The 22,479-nt window shown below is 44.3% G+C and overlaps 1 protein-coding gene across 7 annotated transcripts in view; it reads left to right on the forward strand.

Annotated features, from left to right (window-relative positions):
- Positions 1–22,479, forward strand: part of LOC121715559 (EMI domain-containing protein 1-like) — a 127,011-nt gene that overhangs the window by 47,343 nt on the left and 57,189 nt on the right. For all 7 annotated transcript variants that reach the window (XR_006033628.1, XM_042101405.1, XM_042101404.1 and 4 more), the window contains exon 8: positions 17,878–17,973. Coding sequence is in view for 6 of the 7 variants with exons in the window: in XM_042101405.1 (XP_041957339.1) it covers positions 17,878–17,973 (96 nt within the window). In the remaining variant the exon portion in view is untranslated. The remainder of the gene's footprint in view (positions 1–17,877; positions 17,974–22,479) is intronic.

Here is a 22,479-nt window from a genome sequence, read left to right on the forward strand (position 1 = left end):
TAAGTCAGGTTCTGCTCAAGGTTTCTTCCTGTAATATGGGAGTTTTTCCTTGCCACAGTTGCCATATGGCGTGCTTGTGGGGGGTAAGAGGGTTAAGGCTGCCAGTCTTATGACATGTCATTTTCTATATTTTGATATGTTGCTGAGTTGATCATAAACGGCCCCTAGCAATGAAGAAAAGTGATTGATAATGACTGACCGACTATTATTGTGTTACATGCTTCAAATGTAAAGCACTTTGAGCTGCATTCTGTGAATGAAAGGTGCTATACAAATAAAGCTTATTATTATTATTATTAAAAGCAGATGTACAGATTGAGAAATTACACACTGCCTTTTCTCTCCGCCTTTCCTCTCCTGTAGCATTTGATCAGTTCTCTTTTTAAGTTGAACTAGGGTCAGGGGTGGATCTAGAGATTTTTTCCTGGGGTGGCATGAGGTTCCAGGAGGGGGGCCATGGACATTATTCAAAACTTAAAATTCTACAGATTTCATTGAATATGTTTTGTTCTCTACATTACATTACACAAGGTGGGAGGCAAATCAGAGATGTAGCTGGCGTTTTGGATGGTGTGGGGCTTAATATGTGAATTTCCTTCTCTGTGTAATCACTATACAGTCTGTGTAGTCTGTACTTAAATTATACAGTGTCAAAAAGCAATTCTAGGGGGGGTTTGGAGGTATGTTCCCCCAGAGAAGTCTTTTAAAAAATGACCCCTCAAATGATTTCTTCTAGTTAGTTTTGAGGGAATATGGATACATTTATAAAATAAGCCATCACAGTAGATTTAGGTTATATGGATTGAAACAAGATTCTGATGATTTGGTGTCAGACACCAAACAGGACAAGGACCACAAAAGCGTCACATTAGAAAGTTTATTTAAGGGTTGGGGGTTACGGGGGTTTCAGGGGTTCTGGGAGTTCCAAGAGTCTGTGTGTGTGTGTTCCCCCAATAGCCGAGCAGTGATGGCAGGAGCTGGATGATCCGGAAAGTCCTGGGGGAAACACACACACACACAACAGCAATTGAAACGAAGCAGCAGTACAGTCAAGGGCTAGGCGGTATTCGTAGAAGAGATACGGAAGGCAGGTCAAGATTACCAGGGCTGGAGATCAAAGAAGTAGTCGAGCGGGTCCGGGTTCACAGGCAAAGAGTCATAGGCGTTTTCCAAGACAGGCAGGTACAGTGGGTCCCCGTTAAGTTTGGACAGGTTCCTTCATGAATCACGCACCCCATTTTCTCAGCAGAAATGGCACAAACTGCAGTTGACACAAACAACCACAAGGTGTCACTTGGGTGCCACTACTATTTTTGATGCGACTGACTTACTGCTTCCATGACGCAGCGGGGGCACGGGAACTTAAATTGATCACGGTAGTTTAAGCTTACACTTGACAAAACATTCTAATATGAAAATGTAGATGCAATTGTTGTAAAATGGTGCAGCTCCTTTAGGAAAGCACCGTGTGCAGGGATGGAGAGAGAGAAAGCGAGAGGGGATAGGCCTATGTGTGTTAGAACTTAGCGTGTGGAAAAAGTACGTGCTGTTGAGACTGGAGCCAGTCATATTCAAAATAATGCGAAAAAAAGCAATTATCCTCATTCATTGCAACCAAAGCATGCCTGCTTGCCGACGTTCAAACGAAAAATATATCAAAGCACCTTTTGCGTTTGAATGTAGCACGAAACAATGTTTAAACAGCTGGACAAATGATTTAGCTAATTGATTATATAACCTGTACACCAGCAATTGTTGAACATTTACCTGTAAAAGTACATTGACAGTAGCCCAGCCTAACAGCATGTTGTAGGCCTACTGTAGAAATTTCACTTAAATTGCAACCGCAACATGCCTGCTTGCCAACGTTCAAACGACAACGAAAAAGATAATAAAACAACAAGAGGGTTGAGTCTGAATGACACTGAGACACTGAGTTTTTGTAGTTAAGAAATATTTTCGTATAAAAAAATGGTCATTCTTCAATCTCCTTCACTGACGCCTATGGAAAAGGCTTAACGTCCCAAAACAACAATCAATGATCATCAAATTTCTCTCTCACATTGCTCCTCATAACCATCTATAAAAAAGTGTTTTTTCTTTTCTTTTTGAGTTGAACAGGCTATTAAAAACTATTTGCGCACCTCCATGTCACAGGAGAGACTGGGCTCTCCCTTCTATGAAAAAGACGTTAGGCTTCCTGCAAACTGGCCTATGATTTCATTGCTGAGTTTGCGGCAAAGCAAGAAAATGTTTTTTTTCCTGAGTCAGGATATGGCGAGTCAGTGTCATTTATTTGTCCAATGTTAGCCTATAGATACAGACCAGTACATCTTATCAATAGTTTGAATGTCGTGTGTGTTTCTGCTCATTGACAAATACCGTTCAGCACAATGATTCATGCCCAATTAATTCCCCCTGTTAAAGTGTTCGCCTTTGTTACACTATTTGGTTTCGTGATGTAGCCTATGATAAACACCATATGGTCAAATATGTGACTCAGCTAATGTTATAGGCTATACAATTGAATTTCCCCTCTTAAAGGCAAGCTGTAGCTTATTAGACTAGGCTACTATTAAAATACACCGACGGTAGCCTTGGCTATGTGTAAAGTAAGCTATCGCATGATTTCATGCACGTAAGTGAAAAGGGCCTTGCATCTGTCAAGTTCGCACAGGGCCTCGCATCCCCTTGCGACGGCCCTGCAGCTCCTCCTAAGACAGCGAGGAAAAAGTTAAAATACATGATAAACCCGGGAAAAGTTGACAGGTTTGTTTAGGTCCCGGTGATTATTTGTGAAATTGTGCAAAAGACAGCCTTTTCAAGGCATTTCAAGGAAGGAGCCGTAGCATGCAAGCTCCCAAATTGACCCAGTAGCCTAAGGCATCAATAAATTGTTGGGACTGGGGAGGGTCATGCGTTTTTTCTCAATCACTTTGGAGGGCCATAGAAAAAATTCTTGCTGGCGAGGGAGGGTCACGTCTTTTTTGACTAACGCTCCCAAAACTCCTCCGGTAGCCCCTTAATTAAATAAATAACGAACAGTCCCTAATTGATTAATAGCCTAGGCCTACACCAGCAATTGTTGAACATTGACCTGTACAGGACATTGACAGTAGCCCAGCCTAACAAGCAAATGTTGCAAAATACATCAAAAGACGCAATTAATCAGAAATAAATAATGTAATCTGCATCGCTTTATTTAACAAACTGCAAGCAACAAGAGCATTGAGTTCGCTGTAAGGCCAAACCCAAGAGCAAAGCCTATCTGTTAAGGCAGTCGATAGGCTATATAACGAGCCGTGTGCCTGGAAAGACGATAGATGACGGCTCTGGTCATCCCATACCCTCCCCCCACTTCCTGTAGCCTACCATTATGAAGGCCTGTAGCCTAAAACGACTCGTTGCCGTTTTGTGACATTAAGCTTTTTCACGTTAAGCCCCCCTCCCCCATCCCCTTCTTTCACAAGCAGTGGGGGAGCGCGGGGCACAAAGTAACACTTTTTGGTAGACAAAGGAGGGTTCTCCGCGCTTCTGTCGTTTGGCCACAATCTGTTGCAACCAGGCCAGGACAGATATTTTAGAGAGGAGAGACGCCGGTGCAGCTCAGATGTCTTCTTAATTTTCTTTATTCTTCAGTAAAAGGTGCAGAATATTATTAAACTTGACTAACATTTCGATGTGTCGATGTTTTTGACTAACGAACATCGAAACGTTAGTCAAAGTTTAATAATGTTCTGCACCTTTTACTAAAGAATAAAGAAAATTAAGACATCTGAGCTGCACCGGCGTCTCTCCTTCTCTCTAACACTTTTTGGCTTTGGCTAAATATTTCTAAAATCATTTGAGTTTCACTAGTCACATGTTTTAACAAGCAACACTTGTTATTGAACTAATAACAGACGTGTGTCGAAAATTGACTTTATTTTCCATACGGAGAAATAACATATGCAGAGTCTAACCAAGGTCAATCTTGCCAAAAAAGCCCTCAAACCTGAAAACACATGAGGCAAAAGTGCAAAACATCACAAAACTAACTAAACTAACGCGCGCATATTTTTGTATTGCAATCATTGTAGCCTACAGTTGTAACAGCGCGTAACAGTCGTTTTACTCCCCGGATGCGCTCATTAAAAAGAACGTTTAACGTGTCCCAAAAACAGCTATCAATTAATCACCAAACGTCTTATAAACAAGTATTGCCAGGAGCAACACCTTGCAAAAAATGATAACAATAGGCCTAGGCCTTTATATGGCTCTGCTCCTGCCTAGATTCGAACTCGGAACTACCTGAAAGTTGCAGACCTGTTCTGGAAATACGTGCATTAACCCACTCGACCGTCAGACAACGCTATCTGCTTCGAGTAGGCCTATTGGGTAGGACTGTAGCCTACACTGGTTGCTGTGGCACAGTCTTGAGTGACCGAATTTGTTTTTCTTTGTCATATGAATGCTGTCATTTTGTTAACATTACTGTTAAGGAGATGATGTAGGCAAAGTCTATATTTCAACCTCGTTAGTGTAGTAAAAAAAAATCAGAACTATTCACAAGGTTTCTGGGCAGCATATTTATGTTCTGTTAGCAAGCGAACTTCTCATGACTACCGACAAAGTAGCCTACTGCCAGCTGACGAAGCTCTCATTTTAAAACATTACTGAGACACAGACACTGTACAATCAAGAAACCTTGCCACTGAATCCAAAACTATGTTTAACATTATGTACAAGGCTTAGGCTACAGTGGACTAGCATGTTGCAGGGGCTGCTAAAAACACAGAGAAACGCACTGAAAACTCGGCCAATCACAGCCCTTGCTGTCAAATGCGCCGTCTGGTTCGACCGTGGAACTCCACAGCGGACTATGCTGCCCCCAAGCGGCTGCAGTTGTACTTACATTTCACCATTCACCATGATCGTGAATGAAGTGAATGAATTTTTAACTGGGACCCACTGTAACTGGTGCTGGTTTGCAGACGGTCTGACAAGTGTGGACTGAAAAACAAGGCTTTATATACAGGGCATGATGAGTGGTGAATACAGTGCAGCTGGTAGGTTAACGAGGGTGAGGCAGAGCAGAGCAGAGTGAGAGAGAGCAGGCAGCCAAGTGGCACAGAATGGGATTCAATCAGCCTGTTTTACCAGGCAGAGAGAGAGCTCATGACAGAACCCCCCCCAAGGGACGGCCCCAGAAGTCCCCAAGAGCAACACCACGTCGGGAGGGCGGAGGAGAGCCGGCGGAGGGCTAGAACTCCTCCGAGCGGTCCGAGTGAACATCCTCATCTTCGGAGGGAGCTGGAGGGTCGTGGACAGAAGACGGGACAGGTACCGAGACAGGGTGAGGGACAGGCACGGGACAGGAAGCCGGGCGGGCAGGACAGTTAGGGACGGAGGGCGGCCCCTACGGATTGCAGGTTGATCAGGATGCAGACGGTGGAAGTCGGCGATGAGTGTCCGGTCCACAATCCAACTGGCTGGTACCCAGGTTCTCTCCTCAAGTCCATAGCCCTCCCAGTCGACGAGATACTGGAGGCCCCTACCTCGCCGTCTGGACCGAAGCAGGCGTCGAGCGGTGTACACCAGCCCACCGTCAACGAGGCGGAGGCGCCACGGGGACCAGCGAGCGTTCATGGGCCGGCTTGACTTTCGAAACATGGAAAGTAGGGTGCACCCTCATGGAATGACAGTCATTCCACCTGATGGTGGGAGGCCAGTTACAAAGTCCAAGGAGACGTGGGACCAGGGTCGTGTGGGCACAGGCAAGGGCTGGAGTAAACCAGCAGGGGACCGAGTGGAGGACTTGTTCTGATTGCAGGTGTGGCAGGCACGGACGAATTCTCGGACATCCCTTCTCAAAGAGGACCACCAGAAGCGCTGGGCAAGAAGATGGCAGGTGCGGGCGGAGCCCGGGTGGCAGGCAAGGTGGGAGTTGTGTTCCCACTGTATGACCCGGGACCTCAAATTCTCTGGGACGAAGAGACGACCGTCTGGGCATGCACTGGGACTGGGATGGTCACGGAGGGCCTCTTGAACCTCTTCCTCAATATCCTAGGTCAGGGCAGCTACGATGCAGGGATCGGGCAGAATTGATGCAGGTTCCTGGGAAGGGCCGTCATCTTTCTGAAACTGACGGGAGAGAGCGTCCGGCTTGGTGTTCCGAGAACCTGGGCGGTATGACAGGGTGAAGTTGAATCTGGTGAAAAACAAGGCCCAGCGGGACTGTCTGGGGTTAAGACGTTTGGCATTGCGGATGTATTCAAGGTTTTTGTGATCGGTCCAGACCAGGAACGGAACTGTGGACCCCTCCAGCCAGTGACGCCACTCTTCCATGCCAAGCTTGACAGCCAACAGCTCACGGTTTCCAACATCATAATTGCGCTCTGCAGGTGAAAGCCAGCGAGAGAAAAATGCACAGGGGTGCAACTTGTTGTCCTCCTCTGCCCGTTAAGAGAGTATGGCCCCGACTCCCACGTCTGAGGCATCCACCTCGACGACCAACTGCCGGTCTGCATCCGGCATCTGGAGGATGGGGGCAGTGGTGAACCGGGCCTTGAGGGTATGAAAGCCTGTGTTGGCCTCTGGGGTCCAGAAAAAGAGGTGTATGATGCTGGTCAGATCTGTGAGGGGAGCGGCGACGGCGCTGTAGTTCCGGATGAATCTCCTGTAGAAATTGGCAAAACCGAGGAATTGCTTCAACTTCTTCCTATTCTCCGGAACTGGCCAGGAGGTAACTGCCGAGAACTTGCGGGGTCCATCTGAATATTGCCTTCAGCGACGATGTATCCCAGGAATGACACAGTCTGAGCATGGAACTCGCATTTCTCCGCTTTGACATAGAGAGAGTTCTCCAGGAGCCGTCGAAGAACCAGCTGGACATGACGGGTGTGTTCGGACAGAGTTCTGGAGAAGATCAAGATGTCGTCCAGGTACACGAAGATGAATTTATTCAGCATGTCCCGCAACACATCATTCACCAGAGCCTGGAATACCGCTGGGGCGTTGGTGAGGCCGATTGGCATTACCAGGTACTCGTAATGCCCGGTGTGGGTGTTGAATGCAGTTTTCCACTCGTCACCCTCCCTTTCTCGCACTAGGTGGTAAGCATTTCTAAGGTCCAGTTTGGTGAAAATTGTGGATCCCTGGAGCAACTCAAAAGCAGTGGTGAGTAAAGGCAGAGGGTACCGGTTCTTCACTGTGACATTATTCAGACCTCGATAATCAATGCAGGGGCGAAGAGAGCCGTCTTTCTTTCCCACAAAGAAGAACCCGGCACCAGCAGGGGAAGAAGACAGGCGGATGAGTCCAGCTGCCAGGGAGTCCCTGATGTAATCCTCCATAGCTTTTCTTTCAGGAGGAGATAGTGAGTAGAGGTGACCTTTGGGTGGAGCAGCCCCAGGGAGGAGATCAATGGCACAGTCATACGGACGGTGTGGGGGCAGAGATGTGGCTTTGGCCTTGTTGAACACCTCTCGGAGGCCATGGTAACATTCAGGGACGTTAGAAATGTCAGGGGCAGTGCTGGGGGGTACTGAGCTGGGGGGCAGCGAGGCAGCACGCAAACAGGTCAGGTGGGAGTCATTTCCCCACTCTTTCACAGTTCCGGAGGCCCAAACGAGGTGAGGATTGTGGAGACGGAGCCAAGGGTAGCCCAGGATTAGGGGTTGGCCTGGAGAGCTGAGCAGGTGGAAGCAGATGGTCTCTTTGTGGTTTCCTGACTCCCTCTCCAGCGAAGGGAGAGGAATGGCCAACGGTGCATGCTCTGCTGTGACGACACACAGTCAGTCAATGTTTGATGGCGGCGTCACGTCTCTGTCTACTGTCGGTTTATTTGTACCAGTGTGTCTAGTGTTTGTCTTGAGAAGTTCTCACTATTGTCTGCGTCTTTATCCACCCATCGTTCTACTGATTGTCAAGAATGACTGACTTACACACACTCATCGCGATCACGCTCATAACATCATGGATTATACACAACAACAACCTGGCACTGGCACTACTAACCAGCGACCACTCACCTACAGCCGGGCGGATCTCCTTCAGCTCCGATCCTCTGCACTCTGCCAGCAAAAACCACCAGTTGCACTCCCACCGGAGATCAAACCAAACCAAGACTCCGAAAGCGTCCCTTCAGGCCCCCCTCCCTTCCATCATACTAGCGAACGTTCATTCGCTCAGGAACAAAATGGACGCCAAGTGCTCCATGAGAGAGGCTACAGGGATGCCTGCATCATCGCGCTCACCGAAACCTGGCTGGATGAGGAGGTCCTGGAGTCCGAGGTCAGTCTTGATCACTTCACCATCGTAAGAGCTGACAGGACCCATCAGTCAGGCAAAGTGAGAGGTGGTGGGATCTGCATCTATGTCAACAACAGATGGTGTGATAATATCAAGATCCACAACAAGATCTGCACACCAGATGTGGAGATGATGACTGTGAGCCTGCGTCCCTTCCACCTCCCGAGAGAATTCCAGACGGTGGTTGTCACCTATGTTTACATCTGCCCAAGCGCCAACGCTAGGGTAGCAGCAGAGCTAGTAGCCAACAACGCTAACAACATGCTAGCCGCCTACCCGGAGGCTCCGGCGTTTATCCTGGGTGATAACTGCAGACTCAACGATGTTCTGCCATCCTTCCACCAGTTCGTGGATGTTCCAACGAGGAAGGAGAACACTCTGGACTTGTGCTATGGCAATGTTGCTGATGCCTTTACCACACGTGCCTTCCCGCCACTCGGTTTCTCTGACCACAAAGTCATCTTCCCCCTCCCACAGTAAAAACCGGAACTGAAACGGATCAAACCAACAACCCACAGCGTCACCCTCTGGTCGGAGGACGCTATTGAGCAATTACAGGGCTCTCTAGCCTGCACAGACTGGGGTATTTTTCAGGACACACTGGACGAGAGGGTATCCACCATCACTGACTACATCAAGTTCTGTATCCACACCACCATCCCCACCAGAACTGTCAAAAGATACCCCAACTCCAAACCCTGGATTACCCCCCACATAAAACATGCACTTAAAGAAAAACGGACAGCATTCAGGAATAAGGACTGGGCCACTCTCAAAATACTCAACAGACAAATAAAGAATGACATCAGAGGCAAAATGCAATATAAAAACAAACTGGAGCAGGAGGTTAGCAACATGAACACAAAACAAGCATTCCAGAGAATCAAGAAACGTACAGGTCAAGAACATAACCACCATCACCAACCAAGCTCGGACCCTCTTCATCTTGCAAACACTCTGAACAGTTTCTTCAACCGGTTCGACACCCATGACCACACCCCCACCTGTGAGGAACTTCTCAGAACCCTCCCCTCCCATGAACCTCACCACCCGCCCTTCACAGAGGAGGATGTGCAGCAGCAGCTGGCCAGGTGCAAAGTTGGCAAGGCACCAGGGCCAGACGGCATCCCGGCAAAGGTGCTGAAGTGCTGCACAATGGAGCTCTCTCCCATCTTCCACTCCATCTTCTGGGAATCCTACAGGACAGCAACAATACCCACCCTCTGGAAAACATCAACCATTACACCTGTACCCAAGAAACCACGCCCCTCAGAGCCCAACCACTTCCGTCCGGTCGCACTCACCCCACTCGCCGAAAAGGGGGACAGAGGACGCAGTGGCATGCCTTTTCCACTCCCTCCTTCACCACCTCCAGACTCCCCATAACTTTGCCTCAGTTCTGTTTGTTGACTTCAGCTCCGCATTCAGTACAATCCAGCGCCATCAACTCATCAAGAAACTACAGCACCTGAATGTCACCCCTCTCCTCATCCACTGGATAAACAACTTTCTCAGCAACAGGCCACAGACAGCGAAAATAGGGACTACAACATCAACCATCATCACCAACACTGGAACCCCCCAAGGTTGCGTACTCACTCCCTTCCTGTACACAGTTTACACAAATGACTGCCAGAGTTCACTACCCAACACCACTTACTACAAATATGCAGATGACACAGCCATAGTAGGACTACTTACAGACAACAGTTCCATCACAGCCTACCACCAGTCCATCACAGATTTTGCACTGTGGCGCTCTGATAACTACCTCCAACTCAACATTGACAAGACAAAAGAACTAGTCATTCATGCATCAAAATCACCCCCTGGACTCACTCACATCACCATCCATGGCCAACCAGTTGCACAGGTCAGCACTTTCAAATATCTTGGTCTCACCATTGACAATAAGCATGTAACCATTACACAGAAACGTGCACAACAGAGACTGTATGCAATACGCAAACTAAGATCACTGTATGTTGCCCCCCCCCCCCCATCTCCTTCTGCTACTCTGCAAAAGCATCATCCAACCCCTTCTACTCTACTGCTCCCACTGTTTCTTCACCATACTAAATGTCACCAGCAAGAACAAACTCATTAAAATCTCACACTTAGCATCCAAGATAATACAGCTTCCCACCCCCAGCCTCACTGATGCAAATGACACAGCCACCACACGCCTTGCACGCACAATAGTAAGCAGCCCTGAACCGGTTCACCCTACTCCCATCTGGCCGCAGATACAGAGCCCTGGACTGGAAAAAAGCGCACTTTAAGAAAAGTTTTATACCCTCAGCAATCACTGCACTAAACAAACTCCTGTGAAAATTACCCATTCCCCCTATTCTTTTGTGTTTTATGTTGTCTGCACTGTCCACCTTTTTGCTTGTATGGTGTTGAGGAGGGAGCCGATCTAGGGTTCTGGGGCTCCGGCAGCCACGGCGGCAGTGGCCTGGGCAGAAGACTCGGGAGCTGGGCTGGTGGGCAGACTGGCTGGGGCTGGGCCGGTGAGCAGGCTGGCTGGGGCTGGGCCGGTGGGAGCAGACAGAGGAGAAAAGTTGGTGAGAAGTTGAATGATCATTGCAAGTTGTTGTTGCTGAAGCTGTTGCTGTTGCTGCTGGAACTGCTGACGCTGTTGGTAGCTGGCTTGAAGTAGGGAGGCAATGTCACCAGTGTTGTGGTTTACCTCTCTCTCTGTGTCTTCCAGGCGTTGCATGGCGGTGGGTGGTTCGTCGGTTTCCATGTGGGTTTGGCCGTGCGCTGGGTCCATGTTTGGTCAGACCGTACTGTCAGACACCAAACAGGACGACGACCACAAAAGCGTCACGTTAGAAAGTTTATTTAAGGGTTGGGGGTTACGGGGGTTTCAGGGGTTCCGGGAGTTCCAAGAGTCTGCGTGTGTGTGTTCCCCCAATAGCAATCTGCTGCCAATGGTGAAATTTTGCGGGGATCACTGCGCTGATGGTGATGGGTGAAACCATTGTGAGGAGGCGGGGGATTCTAAATCGGCGATTTCTGTTTGAAAGGAGTTTGGTGCAGGTTTCACACATTCTCACAGTCCAACATGTATGAACATAAACTATATACTTAAAAAAATAGGCAAGACTGTGTCCCAGGGGTGGCAGTTGCCACCCTTTGCCACCCCGTAGATCCGCGCATGACTAGGGTAGTGCTTAACTATAGCTACTACAAACTACTGTTAACTTATGTGATCATTCAATAATCAAACAATCATCAAACAATATTCAAACTTAAACAATTGCAATCTAGACTAAGCTATGACCCTTTTTAACCAGATAAGTCATATTAGTCCTTTGAGGCCTAGGCTATTTTCAGTGTAATTTTACTATTAAACTGTTTGGTCATTGTAAGGGTAATCTATTATGCTATATACGTTTTCAAGACAGCTACCCATATCTGCAAAAGTATGATGTGATCCAGTGTTGCCAACTATTTCAAATGGAAAGTAGCTAAAGCCAGCTCCAAAAGTCGCTAAATGTCGCTAGATGATGTCACACATTAATTTGCATATCAATTACGTCACCAGGTCGTGACCACCCCCCTCCCAAAAAAAAAAAAAAAAAAAAAACGGTGATGGCCCTTTAATTCCCCTTTACACCTGTTTGCTTTTCTCCTAGGCCTACTGAAATAGGCAACTTTAAGAGCCTAATTTAACATACTTGTATATTAGAGTAATTTGACTCCCTGTCTGTTTCACCGACCAGGACTGCAAGAAATCTAGGAGTTGTTCTTGACAACCAACTAAACTTCTCAGATCATGTTGCCTCAGTCGCCCGGTCATGCCGTTTTGCACTCTACAACATACGGAAAATCAGGACTTACTTGACTCAAGATGCTACCCAACTTCTGGTTCAGGCAATAGTCATCTCACGACTCGACTACTGCAATGCCCTCCTGACAGGTCTCCCAGCCTGCGCAGTGAAACCACTTCAGATGATCCAGAACGCGGCGGCGCGCCTGGTCTACAACCAACCCAAAAGGGCACATGTTACCCCGCTGCTCATCCAGCTACACTGGCTACCTATGGCGGCCCGCATCAAATTCAAGTCTCTAACGCTTGCCTACAAAGTAGTCTCCGGTTCTGCTCCCACCTACTTGAATGCCCTCATACAGACTTACACTACCTCCAGACCGCTGCGCTCCTCTGACGAACGACGTCTAGCTCTACCACCGGTACGCTCAAGCCAATCCAAACTTTTCTCATCTGTTGTTCCTCGTTGGTGGAACACACTGCCAGTTCCTACAAGGGCAGGGACATCCTTTTCCACTTTCAAAAAACTCCTGAAGACCCAGCTCTTTAGAGAACATCTACTCTCATAGCAACACTTACAACAAGTCTTAATGATCCTAGCACTCACCAGCCGTTTTAAACTGACAAGTAACTGTTAAAAACAGCACTCACCGACGCACTTATTCTTACTGTACTCTAATGTTTTTTTAAACTGTCCTAAAATTGTGAGAATTGTTCTAAAACTTACTGTTTACCATGTTGTTAGTCGCTTTGGTTAAAAAGCGTCAGCCAAATGTAATGTAATGTAATGTAATGTAATGTAATGATACACTTTACACTTCTGTACATCTTGTCATAGTATACACCAGAATGAGCATTAAGTGGCAGAAAATCAGTCATTTCCAACCTATTCCCAACTGCTGCATTTGCTTTGCACAGCTTGAAGTCTGATTATAACTTCACCATAGGCTACACACAATTTAACATTACAACAATGGCTATATTTTGGATTTATTTAGTTAATGTCACTCAGACAGACCGACATTTTTTTTCCCCTCAGCCGACAGTCTGTCCTGCATTGACAACAGCGACATAGCCTAAACGAATGCTTTAGGTTTTTCTAACTTGTATGCACGATTTTGAACTATCTGCTTGTGAATGAAGTTGTAGCCTACTTTCCTTTGTTGAACGGTGCTGGAAAGCGTGTCCCTGTTTCCCTGTCATAATGGCATTGGTCTCGTCTCGTTGACTCTGGTTGTAATCTCACCCGAAGTTGCTGCACCTTCCAATCACGTTGTCTGAGCTGTTAGATCTATAGAACATCTACTTCCATGGATAACATGGGCTGATACTACATAGGCCAGTCATTATAATCATGGGGCAACGCTTTGGGCGAACTCGATGTAGGCCAATTCACAAACGAAACAGGCATGAGACTCTTACACAGCACAGCCGAACTCACTGCTCACTCATAAGAGTAAAAAGGGACGTTACATGCCATCACATCAGAGTCTCAAAAAGTCTCCAAGAATGCCAGAAAAAGTAGCTAGATTTGTCGCTAGTCGCTTTTTACAAAAAAGTCGCTTGGGGGGTCTGAAATCTCGCTAAATATGGCGACAAAGTCGCTAAGTTGGCAACACTGATGTGATCATACTTATGGCAGCCTATATGTCAAGGAAAAATACTTTAGTCTCATGATTGTTACATTCATGTCACCTGAAGCATGATGGTAGAAATATCTATCCAAAGCTCAGTTGATCTGTGCATGTCATGATCAACTTTTGATTCTTTGATATGGAAACCAAGTTCCTTATTTTGGGCTATAACATTAGAATTTCAGCTCAAAGTTGTGGAAATTTGCTGCAATTTCAAAACTCAGCAATGGCTTACTGTACAAAAGAATGCTTCATATTGTCGTGTCCGGTAAGGTCTGCTGTTTATTCTTATGGTTTGCCTTGTATTGAGTGACGCGTTCGTGAGATATACCATCGAGAGTAATGAGTGGAGATGGTGGAAGCACATTGTGCAAAATGGAAATATTCGGAAATTTCATGTGTCCAACGTTAATTTTGTCGCGAACTAAAGTAACAGCTTGCACCTAGCCGCTGATATCATTGGAAAGCTCCAGTTCCGCTCTTCCATGTGACATCTGTGTGATTTATGTGAGATAAGTATTCCGTGAGCAATTCAACAGAGAATAATAGATGTGAATTTGGACGCATATTATTACTATATAGGCTTTTGATCATCTTAGGGTGGCTTCAGCGCCCCCAAAATAGGCCTAACGACATCCCTGATAAGAGATCACACAGGGATGGATAATGAGCGTTGTTTAAGATTAAATTACAATGCCAGACACCTTCAGATATGAGAGACCCCTCAGATTTTTGACTTTGTTGTTTTCATGGGAGCCAGTCCTCACTCTAAGGGAGCTCGGCTCCCTCTGGCAAGCGTGATAACTCGGCAACCTAGAAGCCGAGTGAGCCTGTTTAAATGCAGCAGTCAATCAGGTAATCAGGCAACCAAGGACAGGTGTACAGGTGGGCAAGGGGAATATATGGAACGAATTACATGGCATGGCATAGGACAAACGAAGGCAGACAGAGCAGAGCAGCCAAGAGCAAAACACGGATCACGATCAAAAGGGGCCGGGCTGTATTGTGACACTCTCTCTCAGCAGGATTTGTCACCGCTAAAATCAAATTATTCTAGATGCTTCTACGTCAACTGCTAACCGACAGCAAAGGAAAACAAAAGTTTAGTGATCAGGAACTGTCAGGAATTTTGCGAAAACAGAAGCATGACATAACCTAGAGTGGCCATGAGACGCAAAGGAACATGGATGTGTTTTTTTGAGGAACGTTATAAATGATTGCAGACGTGAACAGACAGCTACAGACACGGAGTGCATAGTAAACCTACTTTCACTTTTAGTTTCACAATTTTAGGGCCGATAACGATAACCGATATTTATTGGTTTGTTGTGGCCGATACCGATACGATAACCGATAATATTACTCTTGAAAAAAAATTGTGAAAAGTGATTTGGGGAAAGCATTTAATAAGCATAATTTTATTGTAGTAATTTTACCACCAAATGATGGACAGAACTCATAATAGTCCTCAATAGTACGGCAGTCAACAACATAAAAGTAGCCTAGCCCTACAGTATGTGTGGCTCCTTTAAGTGAATCTGACGTCAGTGAATTGCGAGTGAGTGGCTAGAGAGTTTGAATCGTTTTCATTTAGGACTAAACGCTCATAAACGGCTCAGCTTGGAATAAGCTACAGTATAGCGACCAAATCAGAATTTGTGAAGGAAACTTAGGTTTAGTTTCAACTGCGGGTAACTGAACAAAGCTGCAACTTATCAGACTGTATCTTATGCCCGTCTACTACCACTAACGAGTTTGTTTATTTGTTTTCCCGACCAGCGCGGTAAAGTGCAAACACACCAGCACAAGACGGCTCTAGATAGGGCTGAGCTCCGCTCTGTTAAGGTTAAATGGCGGATCATTCACGAGAGGATTTTGAGATGCACAGATTCCCAAATGAACGCATATCCACAGATTTTGTTAGAGTGGTGAAATACATTCACACCGCTGACATTATATTGAGGAAAAAGTATAGCCAACCAAGCTCAAGTAGCCTAGCTCAGTGTAGCCAGATGGACCTTACGTAGGCCTAAATTAGGACTTTAAAAAATATCGCCGCAAATTATCGGCCAGAATTCTGTTATCGGACCGATAATAATATTTTCATTTTTTCACTTATCGGCTAATAATATATCGGCCGCCGATATATCGTGCATCCCTACTGTAGGGTGCCAATTCATTATGTGAAAGATGGGGGCAGCCGTGGCCTACTGGTTAGCGCTTTGGACTTGTAACCGGAGGGTTGCCGGTTCGAACCCCGACACAGTAGGCACGGCTGAAGTGCCCTTGAGCAAGGCACCGAACTCCTAACCCTCACTGCTCCCCGAGCGCCGCTGTTGTTGCAGGCAGCTCACTGCGCCGGGATTAGTGTGTGCTCCACCTCACTGTGTGTTCACTGTGTAAGAGGTAGTGTGGATCATAAAAGGGCCTCCCCCGGGCATTTTTTTCAAAATTCTGGCTGTTAAATAGCCTACACAATTTTAGCGCAGTTTGGGAGGGACAGAAAAAGAGCAGGGTCCGTCTTGGTAGCTTCTTTCTGACTCCCGTGACGTGAACGCTGACTACCTGCAACTGCATAATGTTATCACTTCACTGACACTATGGAGACATATTTCATGTCAACAATAGAGAAGAAAACTAGCTTTCGGTTAACAGAGATGCAGATCATCTGCCTAATTAATTTCTTTGCGCAACAGGCCACATTCTACGTTCATTTCAGCAGGATGAGTGAAATAAATGTTTTTTTAAGCTGCCATCGCCATAGGCTACTATTTGCTACGATATTCACCTGTTAGAAATAGAACAAGTTGCTATTTCCTTTTTTTTTTCGTGCAGTGGATTAGGCTATCAAATCTCTCGTTTGAACAGTAACAATAATCCACTTCATTCATGGTTTTAAATATAGTTGTTTCTGGCCTACCCACGAGAGGTTCAGTTTGTCAGTTTCACTTGCACAGACACGTAGGCCTAAATTGACACTACATGGACACTCTACTAGGCAATTTAATGTTATGCTTCTATATTTTATGACACCAAAATTAAGAAGTAGGCCTATGCTATATCTTGATCGGGGAAATTTTTAGTTTATTTTTCTTTCATCCGATAATAGCCTGCTGCAAATTAACAGACAGAAGCACGGCAGGGCACGCCCCAAATTAAAATGAATGAATGGAACCTCACTTCTCGCGTCAGTCAGGAAAAACACTGTTCACCAAGTCACGATGACCAGCTATCCAGCAGCAGTGTGTGATGTTTAGCCAAGGCTGAGTGTAATCTTAGGTAATGTCATGTCATGTATGAGAACTAATATTGCCTGGCAATACTACATTGAAATAGCGGCGACCATGTCTCCAGGCATTTTGGTGTTAAAGTTAACGTTAGTTTGCTTTGCATGTGAACATGATGTGACTTGCGGTGTATGACACAAAGCAGTAGCCTAACTTGAACTCAAATTAGGTATTACAAATAATTTAGATATTAAAATCATATAGCAAATTATAGCCTAATGACATACTACAATTATAGCCTTATGATATATTACAAAAAAAAGTCGAGTCATCGCGAGTGCGAATGCATGAGTCCGAGTCCAAGTTCGAGTCATTCAGTGCTCAAGTCCAAGTCAAGTCACGAGTCTCTAAATTTAGCTAATGACTCGGAATCGAGTTCGAGTCTCGGACTCGAGTACTACAACACTGGTAGTCGACTAATTTTTCATAATACTTGACGACTAGTCGACAACTCGTTCATTTATAGTTATTATATAGTTCATTTATAGTTATTATATAGTTATTATTATATAGTTATTATATAACTATATACAGTATGATGCAACATCTTACTTTACACTGGGGGCTTGTAACTTTAAAAATTGTGGGAAATATTGAGGGAAATATAAACCAAGGCACATCTCTCATTATTAAAGTTTGCATGGAACCACATATGCTAGCAAGACTAAAAAACTATGCATTTAGTATCACATTAGTATCACAAGAGGGGACTGTTGCTAAGTAACGCTAAGTAACATTTTGGCGTTGAAAAACATTTCATTGTCATTTTTAGTCACAGCAAAATTGGGCATTAATTAGTTAAGATTTGTTTGACAGCCATAAAATGTATACCACTTCACTCTTTGGTAGGGACTAATTCATTTTTCTCCCTCTAATCTTTTTTAAGGACCCCGTGGACCACCAGGTCTCCCAGGGGAAAGAGGACTTCCTGGTCCTCCTGGCCCTCCTGGGTCTCAAGCCCCTGTACCACAACCAGACATAGGTAAAAAAAAATCATTACACAGGCATGCATACATATATTATGGTTAAACTTCTACTACTCATTCATATAGATTTAGATGTATGTGTATTGACATAAATTCCATACACATGCACACACTCTCACACATAGTATGATGGGATTGTATTGCAATAATTCCTTTAAGCTTCTTTTGCATTGCTGCCTTTTGTATGACTAATGTGCCATGGAAAACTTAACCACTCTTACAATAGATAACAGGGCATATATCACATATTGGCGTTTACCCTTTCCTGTATTCAATTAAATTCCATCATATCTTGGATGCAGATGTGCAGACAATAAAAAAGCAAGACATGTAAAAAAAGACTGGATGATCATAATGTGGTAGATCACTCTTTCCCCTGTATAAACTGTCTTCCTCCCACCAAACAAATCATGAACTTAGGTCCTGTAGAAGCATGGCTCCTGGTTGACTTGTCCACTGGATTTTAAGAAGAAAATTTGAAATGTCTGCTTATCATCACTCTCATTTACGGTTTCATTTCAAATTAGTGAAGTGATGATTTGGTATTCATATGATGATTTAAAGTTGAATGGTCTTATTATATCAGGGGATCTAATCTTGCATGTGGATAATCCTGAAAACAGTTATGCCAAGGAATTAATTGCACTACTTGATACTTTCTGCTTAACACAGCTTGTGCAGGGGCCAACTCACTCTCTTGGCCATACCCTCGACCTTGTTACTTGTTATCACAAAGGGTCTCAATGTCTCTACAACTGTTAAAGACTTTGCCTTAGCCGATCATTTCTGCATATTCTTTGATGTGTCAATGTCCCCACACACTCAGAACTGATGATGGTAAAAAGGAGAATCATAAATGATCACACAAGTGCTCTCTTTGAGCAAGCACTTTCACAGACATCAAGTCAACTATCAGACTCGGTAGAAGACTTACTGGATAATTACAGTGAATGAAAATGCACTGTACTGTTATTCCAAAGTCTTCTTATTACAGTGCATGAAAATGTACTGTACTGTTCTTTCTACACTTCTTATTACAGAGCATGAACATGCACTGTACTGTTCTTCCTAGGCTTCTTCTTCTTATTTTTCCAACCACTTTTTCGGCATCCAATTTAACTTGAACCATTTAACGTACAAACTCCGTTCAAACTTTGTAATGTAGGTCTTTTAAAGTAGCGTTTCTCAAACTATGGGCTGCACACCGGCACCGGTCCATGATGTGGAGGTCCGTGGAGTAAAATTATGCTTCGTCTCAACATTTGCTGCGCAATTGATCAAAGAACCGCGGACCGACAGAAAAAGAAAACAAACAAAAATATTTGCTAATTTGGTGTCATCAAACATAGAGGCATACAATTAAGTGTGGTGGTATGAGCGTTCATTCAATGTATGCGTGTGCACGTCTGCGCAAGAGAAACTGAAACCATCCGATAACGTTGGAAACAAAGCTCCGCTTCAACCGGTAGGAAGGCTACAAAGTAACGACATTTAATAGAACGACATGGATTCTTGCAACTTCCATAAAACACAGCAGAGACTGGATAACACACTGTTTAGCATTGAGTGTATAGTCAAATTTGAATATAGCATAGCCAAAAGCTATTGTAGCCTTATTATTTGTCCTGTTAAAAGATTTCCAGAATAGTGATTTTTGCCTATCTGCTTTTTCTGCGATTACCATGCACAATGACTGGTATTGTGTTTCCTGAATCCTTTCAGACATTCAAATTAGATCACATTAAAAAGCATGACGTCAATTTTCTCCATTTGCTTACCAGTGTATGATGCTTGCATGGGGGAAACATCCCAAAACAATGGCATCCATATAATTGCTGTTGTTTTGAGAACTGCAGTATGCAAGCATGCAAAAGCAATGGAACTATTGTAATTATTTACATTAGTAAAGCAGTCCTCTGATGTGCATGTTGTGCAATAATAACAATAAAGTGATAATGATAATTTGATGGGGAGGGGGTCGTGTAACTTTTATACTTTTTAAAACTATTAATTAAATTAATTAAAAACTACTCAACATTTCCCCATAGACTTAACATTGGTTATTATGACATCACAATACGCCCATTAAGCAATTAGAATCCTGTGCCAGGTGGCCAGGCCACCCGCAGCAACTGCCAGTCTCAGGCTTTAAGGACAAACAGGAAGCACCATGGAACTCCAAAAACTCCTAAAAAGAGAGTGTAGGAAGACCCAAAGAAAATGGCACAATACAAACTTCAGATCCACAATGAAATCCATAAAGAGATGCTCCACACTTATAACTCTGAAATATATCTTAACTAGACACTTAGACACTTGCCTACCAATTTCTTCAAATCTGTTTTTCACCTCATAGCACCAGATGTCCTTCACATAGTAAATGTTTAATTTCTGTCTGGCACTTCTCCTATGTCCCTGAAAACAGCTGCTGTAAAGCCTAGGGATGTAACGATGCACCGTGCATTGCCTAAAAATCAATACATACATACGTACGTTTGAAAATCCCTCCGGTTACAAGTCCGAAGTGCTAACCAGTAGGCCACAGCTGCCCCTAAAGTGCCACTATAGTAGGCTATATAGATAGATCAGTGGTCCCCAAACTACGGCCCGCCACCTCATTTGGGATGGCCCCCCAAAACATGTCCGTGGTATATAGCATCTGGCCCGCATGGGAGTACGACATCAAACTATAACCTCCGTAATTTCCCCCATTCATTCTCTATGGCGAGTCTTAACAGTACACATGTACTCTTTTTGTCCACTGGTGGTTGTTTTGGCGCTGTTTCGCGTTTGCCATCGAAAACTAAATGAAATGTAGGCCTACCTGCAAACAATGTAAGAGGCCTATGCTGACTGTATCAGTGCTCAAAGTATTCTACAAGTTTATCAATTAATTGTTAATAACTAACTAACTTCTATTCAAGTCATATTTCTGGGACTTTCTGGGATAATTATTTCTATTTTTTATTCACTCGTTCAAATGTTCATACAAATTCAAAGTTCTCATCAGATGAGTGAAAGTGGTCATTTCAGATGTTTTTGCCAGCACTTCATAAAACTCTCATAGTTTGAGAACTTCAAATTATTTGTAGGCTATTGCTTGTTCACAACTTGAGCTGTGTCAAAGACACAGAGTTCAGAGTTCACACATTTTCAATAAAATACACTTTTGGGACTCCCTGCTAATACTTTTGGGAATGCTATTTTTATTAGTATTTGAGCTACATTTTACACTGATATGGCATGATTGCAATATAAACACAGCTAACAATGGTATTAAATTGCAGTAGCCTATGATTAAATGTAATGGAATATTCAACTAAGGTAGACTGCTGTTGTTCACAGCACTAAGCTATTTACAGTTACTAATATACTCCGAGTCTCTGGCCCTCTCTTAGAGCCAGGCATAGTGAGCTGGCCCTCGGAAGAAAAAGTTTGGGGACCACTGAGATAGATAGATGGATAGATAGATAAATAGATAGATAGATAGTGTTACAGCAGCAATTAATAATATAAACATATATCACACATATACATACAGTGGGCATCGCTTTCAAATGACCACTTCATTCGCGCATTACGCGGCGTGAAGCTGCGTGAAGCTTTAGTACCACTTTCAGCCACTGTGCGTCGCTCTACCACTGTACATCGCTCTGCCTGCGGTCCCTTGTGAAAAAGCAGGATCTACCATTAAACATAATTGTTGCCGAGAGTAATCCCAGCCTACGAATTCAATAACAAAATAAATCATGCATAATTAAACATTACCTCGCTTAAGGCTTAAGGCTTGACTACACGGTGGTAACGAAAATCGAAATCGAAATTTGCTGTCTACATTATTGTCAGTGTTTGGGTTAACGCAACTACGCAAATCAAAACAGTGGTGTGATAATTGAGCCAGTAGAGAAATAACTGTTCAGAATTAATCTGTAGCCTTGGGTAGGCTTCTGCAGAAAACAATGTTGTTGCCGATTTAATACTATCTGGCGACGTTTTTAACAGGCTACGCAATAGAGGCTTAGACAACTATGACCCACGTTTTGGTTTCGTAAATGAATTTGCCCTACTTCTTGACTGCAATGTAGTCAATTGACTGCTTGACATGTCATTTTTATTTTTCTGTACAATAAACAAATACATCTGCTTTATGCTGCAGAATTACATTCATATTTGGAACTTACATAGTCCAATGCATCGTTCCACTACGTTAGTGTTTCCCAAAACCATAGTAGCAACGAACGTTCGCAACCACTATCGTAAAGTTGTGTAGTTACAACTACACCTCTCGACCTGTGGTAGAATGCTAGAAGCATAGTTCCAGGGATCTTCATGTCAAAGACGTCACTGACGCCAGTTATTTGTTTGCAAATTAATAATTATAAATATATTTAGGTTTCTAATTGATATTTACACTTCTAACCACCATACATCCATATTTTAAAATGCCCAAGGCAGAAAATACATAAATTAAAAGTCAATTTGCAGCCATGTGCACGTAAGTA

The sequence above is a fragment of the Alosa sapidissima genome, chromosome 8 (genome assembly GCF_018492685.1).
Source record: "Alosa sapidissima isolate fAloSap1 chromosome 8, fAloSap1.pri, whole genome shotgun sequence".
Lineage (NCBI taxonomy): Eukaryota > Metazoa > Chordata > Actinopteri > Clupeiformes > Clupeidae > Alosa > Alosa sapidissima.